This window comes from Lagenorhynchus albirostris, chromosome 20, assembly GCF_949774975.1.
Source record: "Lagenorhynchus albirostris chromosome 20, mLagAlb1.1, whole genome shotgun sequence".
Taxonomy (NCBI): Eukaryota; Metazoa; Chordata; class Mammalia; order Artiodactyla; family Delphinidae; genus Lagenorhynchus; species Lagenorhynchus albirostris.
The window spans coordinates 46028656-46040019 of NC_083114.1; the positions used below are offsets into that span (position 1 = coordinate 46028656).

General features: G+C 48.9%; 1 protein-coding gene across 2 annotated transcripts in view; it reads right to left on the bottom strand.

The window, feature by feature from the left end:
• The window catches only part of PECAM1 (platelet and endothelial cell adhesion molecule 1), a 55002-nt gene extending 44567 nt beyond the window's left edge, over positions 1 to 10435 (bottom strand). Inside the window, exons 1-3 of one of the 2 annotated variants that reach the window (XM_060134363.1) lie at positions 10166 to 10433; positions 10053 to 10079; positions 1430 to 1723 (exon numbers count right to left, since the gene is read on the bottom strand). In XM_060134363.1, the coding sequence (XP_059990346.1) occupies positions 1430 to 1723; positions 10053 to 10079; positions 10166 to 10349 (505 nt within the window). In that variant the 5' untranslated portion in view covers positions 10350 to 10433. Of the gene's footprint in view, positions 1 to 1429; positions 1724 to 10052; positions 10080 to 10165 lie in introns of both variants that reach the window. The other variant, XM_060134364.1, reaches the window with a different exon arrangement.
• Positions 10436 to 11364: the final 929 nt, after the last annotated feature.

An 11364-nucleotide genomic window follows, 5' to 3' on the forward strand; every position in this document is an offset into this window, starting at 1 on the left:
AGAAAGCCCGTGCACAGCAACGAAGACTCAACGCAGCCAAAAATAAATAAATAAATTTATAAAAAAAACAAAAAAAACAAAGCAACCTTCAAGGGTACACACAGATTCCCAGTGATCTCTATTTTAGAGACAGGACATGAAGACCTGTCTTCAGGAGGTGGAGAATTTGACCGAGGGGCACTCTGCTGGGTTGGCAACCTCTTTCTCAGCTCTGCGCTTTCACGTTTATGCTACATCCCTTTTCTCTGTCCTTTGCCCCACTTCACCATCAAGCAAATTCCCACACGATCTTCTATATCTGGACCCAGTGTCCCTTCTTCCAGGAAGCTGTCCCTAACTTCACTAGGCAGAATTGTTTCCTCCCACCGCTGTGCTCCCAAGGCGCTCAGAGCAGATGACTGTTGGACCGCAATGATTTGTTTACATGTCTCTCTTCCCCACAGGACTGTAACTGCGTCCAGAGCTAGGACCTGTCTGATGCATTTTCATGTCTAGCACCTATTTTTTTTCCCTGACTTGCAGCCTTGGGACATGCTTCTTGAAGGAGTAAATCAATGAATGAATGGATGGATGGAACTCTATGACCCAAATTTCCCACAATAATATTTCTCTTGTTTTTCCATCTCTATTACTACTTGCTGTTTTCAACTGTTTACTTTATTCCACAGTCATTTATTGAGTGCCTACTGTGAGCCAGATTTTTGTTTGTTTGTTTGAGATACAAAATTAGACCAAACACCATCTCTTCTCTCAGGATCTCAAAATCCAGAAGAGCAGACAGATACGTGAGAAAGTTGCAATATCGAGTCAAATAGTAATTGCCGCTTATTGGAAACTCATTATGTGCTGGAAATTGCACTAACCTCTTCACTAACAGGATATCTTTTAATCCTCTTAATAACTTCCTGAGCTCGGTAGTATTATTATCTCCATTTTACTGATGAGAATTTTAAAGTGTAGGGAGGTTAAGGGACTTGTCCAGATTGGAATCTAGGCAGAGTGACTGCAGAATCCAGAGTCAACACTCAGCCCCATGACCTTGATACCAATACCATTGAACGCAGAGAGAGCATAAGAGCTGTAAGTACTGGGACCATGGGGGAGATCAGTTTTGTTCAGGAAAGTGTCAGAGAAGAGATCACTGAGTTGAGTGTTGAAGGAGAAATAGTTCACGAGGAGACGAGATGAAGAGGGTATTCCAGGGAGAGAAAATAGCATGTGCAAAGGCATGGAGGTGAGGAAAAGCCTGGTGTACTGGGAGCATGTCTAATGCCTGCATTTCCAGGTTAGGAAAGTGTCGGGCAGATGAGTGAGAAGGATGACGGACGGGCAGGTAGGTCCGGTGTTACGACTCGTTCAATCACCATGCTGGCTCCTGCATGTGCTCACGCTTCACCTGCCTGAGCTGTGTTCCATTCCAGGGACTCACCTCTCACCAACACCGGGTACTCCTCAGTCGTTTTCTCCTTGTTGTTCAGGATCACAGTGCATTTATACGTCCCCGCGTCATAGACCCGGGCTTGGGGAATAAAATAACTCTCTGTGTTCTCCATGGAGGAGACGTTGTGAAACAGCACGTCATCCTTGTAGAACAGCACCTGGTGCCGAGGCTTGACACTCGAGGTGGTGCTGACATCCACGACGCACTGCAGGGTCAGGTTCTCCCCGTTCTGCACCTCCTGCTTCGGCAGGATCTGCATGTGGATGCTGTTGATGGTGAAAGCTAAAGGCCAAGGGGAGGAGAGCAGACACACCTGTTATCTCAGAAACGACGTCACCACATCAGATTGGTATCATCACATCCATGCAGTATAGTGTCCAGGGGTCCCAGGTGAGTAGTGACTGTGTGTGGCGGGTCAAGCACGAGGCAGCTGATACTAAGCTGCTCATATTCCCACCATGACAAGGTGGCAGTCATCGGAGTGTGACAAATAAAACATGTCCATAAGATGTATGCAGCCTGTGAGCTGCCACATGGTGGCCCCTGGAGAGAGCATAGGATTCAAGCAGACAAACGTTCAAGTCCTGGCTCATCACTTACTGTGTGACCTTGGGTGATTAACCTCTCTGAGCTCAACTTTCTCATCTATAAAATGGGGTTATAATACCTACGTAGTAAGTTGTTGTAAGACTTACAGAAGACGAGCAGGAAATTACCTAGTGAAATTACCTAGTACCTGGCACACGGTAATTGCTTGATAAATGATGGCTACCACCACTCCGAAATCACATGCTCACGTCCAGGAACCGCTCCCCCAGCCCCACTCCACCCACCCACCCCCGCCTGAACAAATTAGCACAGTCTCAACTGGTGTTTTCTAGCTGATGAAGTCAGAAGCCTCACCAGATGGGTGAGAACTTGAAACCACTTTTTCTCATGCATCTTGCTTCCCGTTTTTGCTTTGGCTGCTAAATAGTATACGCCCCACATTTTACCTCTAGCAACGTTTGGGATGCATTTTTCTGTGCTAAAAGAGTCACAGTTTTATTTGACTGCCATATTTTCCTCTCATTCTGATTTCCTTATTTATTTTATCCTATTGAACAATAATACATATTTTTTATAAGTGTTCCCAAATCATTTTACAAACAAAAAAAGGTATAGCAAGGTAGCTGGCCAGAGATACTGGCAAAAAATCGTCTTTCTTTCTCTCTCTTTTAATAACGTCAAACTGTTTTTGAACACCTTAGAATTTAACTTGTCTATAATATGTCTCAGGTTTTAAACTGAATACAACAGTCCATCCTTGTGCCTTTTTTTCTGAGCAATTCATTTAACAAAAAATGGCATCTGATTAGTCATGAGATGAAACAAGATGATTGTTTAAATTTATTTCTTACAGCAGTAATCTTTAGAATTCCCTTTTCTGTCTTTCTGTGTTCCTTATTAGCTCCTGGTCTGAGGGGCTTGCTGGGTGAGCTCTCGGAACATAAGTTTCTTTGAACCATGTTTAGTTTCCCATAGATTAAAACGTTCCCTTCCCAGGTAGGGACAGGCAAGTCTCCCTACTCCTTCAGTACCTCCTTCTTCATTTTAAGCCATGCTGTTTAGTACAGTGATTCTATCAGGAGATGGTAAAGAGCAGAAGATGAGTGCAGAGTCAGACTTCCTGGGCCAAATCCAAATCCCATCTCTGCTCACAAACTGTGTGGCTTTTAGTAAGTTACTGAGCTTCTCTGAGCCTCAGTTTGTTTATCCATAGAATGGACATAATAACAGTAAGTGTAAATGAGAACCTGAGTTTAAGTTCTTGGAGCACAGTTCCTGGCACAGATGAATTGCTTGCAAAATGTTAGCTAGATTCTGTCAGTCACAGATAGAATACCAACTCTTGAGTCTTGAGGTCTCTAAAGGTCTTTCTTGAAATCATATTTCTAGTCAATATTTTCAGAAAAAAAATAAAAACCCAACAATTTTTTAATTTCCCAGGTGAATTACAGCAACTTCTCCAGACTCCCGGTGTTAGTCATCCCACTGTGTTGGGCTACTTTAGTGTCATCATCCTGAATGAAATGCATACCCATGGCTGGTACACCCCAGACTGGAACACAGAACTGGGTACAGGAAGAAAGCAAGTCAGGCACACCCGGTCCAAACCCCTGATCCCACAGTCATTAGCTGGGCGTCATTGGGAGGTACTTAACCTCTCCAGACTACCACCTCTCCTCCTATAAAGTAGGAACACTAATACTTGCCTTCCCTGTATTTTAATCTTGAACAATGACGGAACCAAGGTGGCTGAGAGCACTGAAGGGGCAGGTTTGTATTGCCCGATACCTGGCCCCTGATTGACACCTCCTTCCTGCTTCCTCAGTACCATTCATTCAGCAGACATTGAAGGGGGCGTCTCTGTGCCAGGCACTGCACCCAGTACTGGGGGTTCAGAGTACTGGGGGTTCACCCAGTACTGGGGGTTCACCCAGTACTTACCCTCAGAGAAGGGTAAGATTGTCACAGTTTCTGCCCACCTAGAGCTCACAGTCTGCATTTCACAGTTCTTCCCTATTCCAGGCCTTCCAGCCTCAGCGCCAGCCCTGCCGGGGTCTCCTACCGACCACCCCTAGGGAGCTCTACCACCGTTTAACAATTTTAAAGCAAACTTGGCTAAAGCATCAGGTAGCAGTTTTTTAGAGAGGATGATGTGCACTAACACAAGATGCTCCTGCCTACCTTGCTTTTCTAAGCAAATCTAATATACATCTGCTTAATAAATTAACGCAGCTGATTCACTGGTAGGAACCACACACTTCCATGGCCAGCGAGAGCAGACAAGGAAGAAGAAAGGAAGGCAGGCCATGGGATTTCCCTGACGGTCCAGTGGTTAGGACTCCTCACTCCCACTGCAGGGGGTACGGGTTCGATCCCTGGTCGGGGAACTAAGATCCCACATGCTGTGCGGTGCGGCCAAAAGAATTAAAAAAAAAAAAAAAAGAAGAAGGCAGGACAGGAGAAGGAAAAGCATTTTTTAAAATTATTCAAGACACAGGGCTTCCTTGGTGGCGCAGTGGTTAAGGATCCCCCTGCCAATGCAGGGGATGTGGGTTCGATCCCTGGTCCGGGAAGATCCCACATGCAGTGGAACAACTAAGCCCATGCGCCACAGCTACTGAGCCTGCGCTCTAGAGCCCGCGAGCCACAACTACTGAGCCTATGCGTCTGGAGCCTGTGCTCCGCAACAAGAGAGGCCGAGATAGTGAGAGGCCTGCGCACCGCGATAAAGAGTGGCCCCCGCTTGCCGCAACTAGAGGAAAGCCCTCGCACAGAAATGAAGACCCAACACAGCCAAAAATAAATAAATATTAAAAAAAAAAAGATACGGATCCCAGCTCATTGACTTGATGCAACGGAACAGCAGCCTAGATTTTATCACCACGACCACCACCCTTCTGGTATCAAGCCTTCAAGACGGGCCCCTGTGAGCCTTGCCTTCGTTTATCACACCCACGTATGGTCCTTTCCCACATCAGACCAGGGTTGGTCTTATGACCGACAATACAGCAGAAGTGCTAGTAGGTGACTTCTGAGATTAGTTTATAAAAAACATTGCAACTTTCATCTTGGTCACTCTTTCCTTTTCTGGGATCATTCACTCTGGGCAAAGCCAGCTGCCATGTCATGAGCGCCCCTATGGAGAGGCCCACAGGGTGAGGAACGGCCTCGTGAGTGGACTTAAAAGCAGATTCCCCAGCGTCAGACAAGCCCTCAGATAACTGTAACCCTGACCAACATTTTATCTGCAATCTCCTGACAAACCCTGAGTCAGAACCACCCAACCAAGCCATTCCCAGATTCCTGACCCTCAGAAACTGTGAGATAATAAATTGTTATCTTAAGCCACTAAGTTTGGGGATAATTTGTTAAGGAGCAATAGATAACAAACACACCACCCAACCTTCAAATAGCTCTACCTGACTGATGTAGAGAACAAACGTATGAACACCAGGGGGGGAAAATGGCGGGGGGCTGGTGGTGGTGTGATAAACTGGGAGATTGGGATTGACACGTATACACTAATATGTATAAAATGGATAACTAATAAGAACCTGCTGTATAAAAAAATAAATAAAATATTCAAAAATTCAAAAAAAAATCTCTACCTGATTATTAAGATAATATGGAAAATATTATCCTCTTTGTGAATAAACTTTCCAGGCACAGCCAGTAATGAGACCTGTGTGTAGGTCTCATTATTTACACGATAGAGTGATTGCTACAACCCGGGCCTCCCGCAGGTTCACAGATGAGTGTCAGGGGGCCCATGAACCACCTCTGATGCGTTTCTTTGGAGACAGGACACAAAACGTTCAGAACTGTAATGGAAGGACGGGGTTGTAGAATAGCCTGAAGAGGCCAGATCTTTTCAACCTGGAGAGACGAGGGGCTGATGGAGATGATCCAAGTAACAAAGTCACCACAGCACAGATGAGGCACCTGGCGACCACAGCGCCAAATCCCCAGATCCTAAAACAAAGGGACCTGCTTCCCTCTACCTCAGGCTACGGGTCAGCAGATGCTGATGCTCCAGGGAAGATGAGGCATCATGACTCAGCCAGCCACTCAGCCCTCAACCTGGAAATGACTCAGAAAGAAACGGGGCAGTGGGTGGAGAAGAAGGGGCCCCCCATCATTGTCAGGAAAATCCAGGAAGCCATGAGGCATGGAGGCTCTCATGAACTGCGGTGCTCAGAATGGAGTGTGCTGACCCAGCTCATCTGAATCTCAAGCACCTCCAAGTTCAGTTCGAGTCCCTTTCAGCGAGACATTTCTTGAGCACCTGTGTCAGGTGCTGGGATTACAAGGTGAATAAGAAAGCATCCCTGCTGTCCTAGACTGTGCAGGCTGGTGGGGACCCAGATAGCTGGAGTACAGTCATGTAAGCACCAGGAGGAAGGGTTGCCCAGGAGAGGCCAAGGGAAGCCTGAAGGAAGTGACCCCTGAACTGAGCCTTGGACCAGGACAGGAAAGGGTGGTGGGGTGCTCGGGGCGGGAGAACAGCATGTACCAAGGCACAGAGGCATGAGAAATCAATGCATTCTGGGCGCTGGTGGTTACAGGAGACAGAGTGTGAGGCTGGAGGGTCCAGGGGGCCAGGTAGGAGGGGGCAGAACAGAGAGCCTTGCCCACTATGCTGACAAGCTGTGCCCTGTCCTGAGGGTTTTGCCGGGGAGGCGGTAACAGGATGACACTGGAGCTTTAGAAAGATCACTGTGGGCTGGAGGAGAGACTGGAGGCCTGTGCCAACCTGGACGATGGTTCAGGTGAAAGCTGGTGCAGCCTCTGCTCAGGCAGATGCAGTGGTGCTGAGGGGCAGGGGTGGACTTGAGACATGTTTAGTGTGTGCAAACGGTCTTGTTTTTGGGGATGAAGAAAATGTTCTGGAACTAGACAGAGGTGATGTTTGCACAACATGATGAACGTACTAAATGTCATTAATAATAACATTTGTAATATGTGTTTTACTTGTTTGATTGGCTATGGGGGTTGAGGCAAAGAGTGGGAGATAAGGTTCCTGGATTAGGTACGCAGGGGGATATGGGTGCCGTGGGCTGACGGAGACAAAGCCAGAGAAAGGTAAGGGCGGAGCCAAAGTCTCGGTGGCGCAGCTGGTTGGAGGGGCCCGGGGGGACCACTAGGAGGAGATGTCAACCACTGGCCCCGTGGGAAGCTTGATGGTGGGGGGAGTGGCCAGAGCTGGAGTGGACTAGAGGGTGGGCATGTGGAGGTGTACAGAGTGGGGGGGTTGAGCTTCAGAGAGGATGAGACCCTGGGAAAGTCCAAGTCTCCCGGGGGAAAAAAGGAGGGTTTGTCAGAAAGGTGGGAGAACACCAGGGAAGAAGGTCTACGAGGCCAAAGAAAGAGGCTCTGTGCTAACACCGGGGTCCCAAAGGCTAAGGACCGGACATGATAATGGCATCTATGAGAGGGTTCTAGTGGCAGGGAGGCGTGGGGGCCAAGGCCAGACCTGCTAGGTAGGGGCGCCTGAGAGGTGAGGAAGCAGAGACGGTGATTAGAAACCAGGCGTTGGAGAAGTTTGACTGAGGAAGGGAGTGGATAGATAGTGGGGCACAAGATAAACGGGGGGTGTCTGGGGGGGGGCGGGGGGATTGTTTGTGATTTTTCGTTTTCCTAAAAAACCAAGAGCTACCAATCATGTTTGTAGACTGAAAGGAAAGAATAGATACTAAAAGTGGGGTGGAGGCTGAATAAAGACAGCGTGAGAGCCTGGGGGAGGAGGGTGATGCCAGGGATGGGCTCGGAGCCCAGGTGGACAGGCAGGCCCTGCCCCACCACGGGATAGACACGGCTTCTGAAGCCAGGAGGGAAGTCAGGAGGACGGGTGGGGAGGAAGATAAGCCTGAAGCCGGGGCAGGGCGGGAAGTGGAGGGAGTTCCCTCCAGACAGCACTGTGTTCTAGGTGAAGAGGGAGCTGAGGTCATCTCCTGAGACTGGCCGGCTGGGGCTGGGCGGGGGCCCAAAGTAAAAGGAGAGGAAGGGCCGGGGCGGACCACGCACCTCAACCATGGAGTGGGCCACGTGGAGCAGGCTGGCAGGTCGTGCACGTGCAACGTGGTCCCGGGTGGCCTGAGGAATGTGAGACCTGGGTCCCAGCCCCAACTCTGCCAGCACCCAGTGGTGACCTTGCACAGGCACCTTGTATAAAACAGGGCAGAAGCCTGAGGAGGGAGTAGGAGAGCCTCCCGGCTCTGGGTCCTGCGGCTCTGAGGTCTCCCCCGAAGGTACGAAGACCTTTCTCTAGGAAACCTGGGCAGGGAGCGATTTACTTCCCCCTGAGGTGAGGACAAAGATGGGAGAGAGATTGGAGCAAGAGAAGCAGAAGCCCAGAGGCACACGTGTTGGCAGGGTGTGGTCTGGGCTAGAGTAAGGGCACAAGGGCTGGAGTGGACAGAGCGAGGGAGGTGCAGGAGCCATGATGGTGGGTGAGCTAGGACCATAGGAAACCGTTATTTACTAATCACCGCATGCTGGGCTGGCACGTCACCTCTTTTTATCTAATCTCATCTCATACTGATGCATCACCCTCATTTTACAGATTGGGAAAAAGGCTCAGAGAGACAGAGTGACAGTGGCTTTAAAGATTTGAGTCAGGCCTATGGCTCCAGGCTCCGGACAATCAGGTTTTGGGAAGGGGAGGTTCTGGTGCTGATGTCCTGCTATCCGGCTCTTTTTGGACAAGTCGGTTGTTTCTCTGAGGTGCAGAGATATCATCAGTCAATTAGGTTGATTATGAAGATAATGGACATCCTGCCTCCATGGGTTGCCATGGGAATCAAACACCCATCGAAGCACATGGACACACGCACAGGAGACCCGCCAGACCGGCTTTGCTCAGTAGCGAGCACGAGCCCTCTCTGCGCAGAGCTACTGCTCCAAGCCTTGGCTCAATAAACCAGTGTCACCCACACACCTCATTCCCAAATAGCTGTACAACTGTCTGCAACCCAGTCACCCCGACACTGCGTGGAATGAAGTGACCTGACAAGGGGATCCTGTTCTGTGGGCTCTCCCTCTATTCGGCCCCCAGACCCAGCCCAGTCCCCTCCTTCACACGGTCCAGATGAAGCAAAACAAAACCTGCTTATCTATTTGTGTGTGTGGGCATGTGTTTCTGTGTGTGTGTTGCACTGCCGTGCAGCACGTGGGATCTTAGTTCCCCGACCAGGGATCGAACCTGTGCCCGCTACAGTGGAAACATGGAGTCCTAACCACTGGACCACCAGGGAAGTCTCCAAACCTGCTCATCTTAATGATTCAAAATTAGCTCTAAAGTGGATGACAGACCAGATTGCAAAGACAGGCAGAAGCCCCACTTCCCATGCCCAAGCACAAAATACTGCAGATACCATCGTAGCCTCATGGGTAGATGGGAAATGATACCTAATCTGTTTTAGATCATTTAGGAGAAAAAAAAGTCACAACAACAATTTAAACTATGTTCTGACTTCGGGACTTCCCTGGTGGTCCAATGGTTAAGAATCCGCCTTCCAGTGCAAGGGACACGGGTTTGATCCCTGGTTGGGGAACTAAGATCCTCAACTAAGCCCGCACACCACAACTAGAAAGAAGCCCCAGCACCGCAAGGAAAGATCCTGCATGCCGCAACTAAGACCCAACGCAGCCAAAAATAAATGAATAAAATATTTTTAAAAAATAACTAAATAAACTATGTTCTGACTTCATGCATTTAACAAACTGATTATATCTCGTTTGTGAATAAACAATCAGGGGTAGGGTAGGATATGAAAAAAAGAAATTTATGGTAGAACAACAAAAAACAAATTATGGAATCACTTTCTTATCACCCCCCCCAGTCCTACAAACAGCAGTTCACCAGGATCTAGAAATGTACGCTACTTCTAGAACATGCTGATTAAAACTTGGCTTAGAATAAGTGTTTTGTTCCAAAACCTTCTTTAAATGCAGAATCAACTTTAGCCGACAATTTGAATATGTTTCTGAATCGTTACAAACATTAAACCCGAGCAATCTGACATGAGTTTTAAGAGTCACAGGTAGGAATTTTACAACTTACAGTTTTCTTGACCCTCAAGGCTTGAACCTGGAAAAGACAGGAGAAATATGTTGACTTCACGAGCTTCAGTTCTCGTGAAGTTTAAGTGATGTGGGAAGAGAGGGAAAACTCACAGAGCAGAAGTGTCAGCAGGACGCGGAGCCACATCGTGCCCCCCTGGGTCCACCCCAGCTGCATCCTGAGAGTGAGCGAAGGTTTCGGGCAGCTAGTTCTGCTTTTGCGCCATGCTCTGGAGGCAGAAGCCACTTCCCACGCGATGGAGGTGAGAAACCTGCCCCGTGAAAAGCAGAGACCCATGTGGGAGCTTCTCCAGGCACCGCGGACAGACCGGCCGTGGCGCTGGTCAGGTAATGGCGGCCATGCTGGAAACCGGGAACAATGCTTGGGCGGCCTCATATCTCCTCAGGAAATGACTGGCCTTCCTGAGGGGCCACCGGGCGCAGCTGCTTTGTTTAGTTTGTTTAGAGGGAAAAAAAGCCACAAGTGACATTTGCCTCCGCGTTCCTGACCCTCCTTGCGTCTGGCCTGGATTTGGGGGCCCCTTCTCATGGCAGCCAGAGAGAGTTCCTCCCTCTCTCTGACCTCCCCGCAAAGGGCTTCTCTCCCTGGACACTCAGCAAATCTCTGTTTTTCCTCTGGCCCCTCCAAGGGGGCTCTTTCCATACAGCCTAAACCTGGACCTCCTGCCTTTCCTGACAAAGGCATGGAGAGGGCTGACTTTTTCAGAAAATTGCAGGTTTGTCAGGGAGACCCTGTAATGGCTCCCCCCATTGCCCTGCAGAGAAAGTCAGTTTCCAATCCTGCACGATCCAGCCCTTACTTACCTCTCCAGCCTGGTCTCTCACCTCTTCCTTCCTTGCCCCTACATTCTGGTTGCTAGAATTTATAGTTCCCAGAACACATCACATGTCTGTGACTTTGCCAATGCTCTTCCCCTGTCTGGAGTACCCTTTCCCCTCTCCTTTTCTGGCGAATTCCTACCCATTCATCATAACTCAGTTTAGGCATCAATCCTCTAGCATCGTCCCCTGTCTTCCCCACACTGAGCTGCCCTTCCTCTGGGCCCCCTCACCTCCCTAGTCTTCCTTTGTCGGACACTTTCTACCGTGTGCCATAATAGCTGCTCCTCCCCCAAGTGGACTGCTGGCTCCATGACGGCGGGACAGTGCCTGGTACCTAGTAGATGACCAAAAACATTAGCAAAATGGATGACTGACTGAAAGAGGACAAGTTAACTGTATTGTCTGAATTAGATGATCATTGCCTTGGGGTCACGGTGCTGCTTTCTGAAATGCTACCCTTGAATACCATC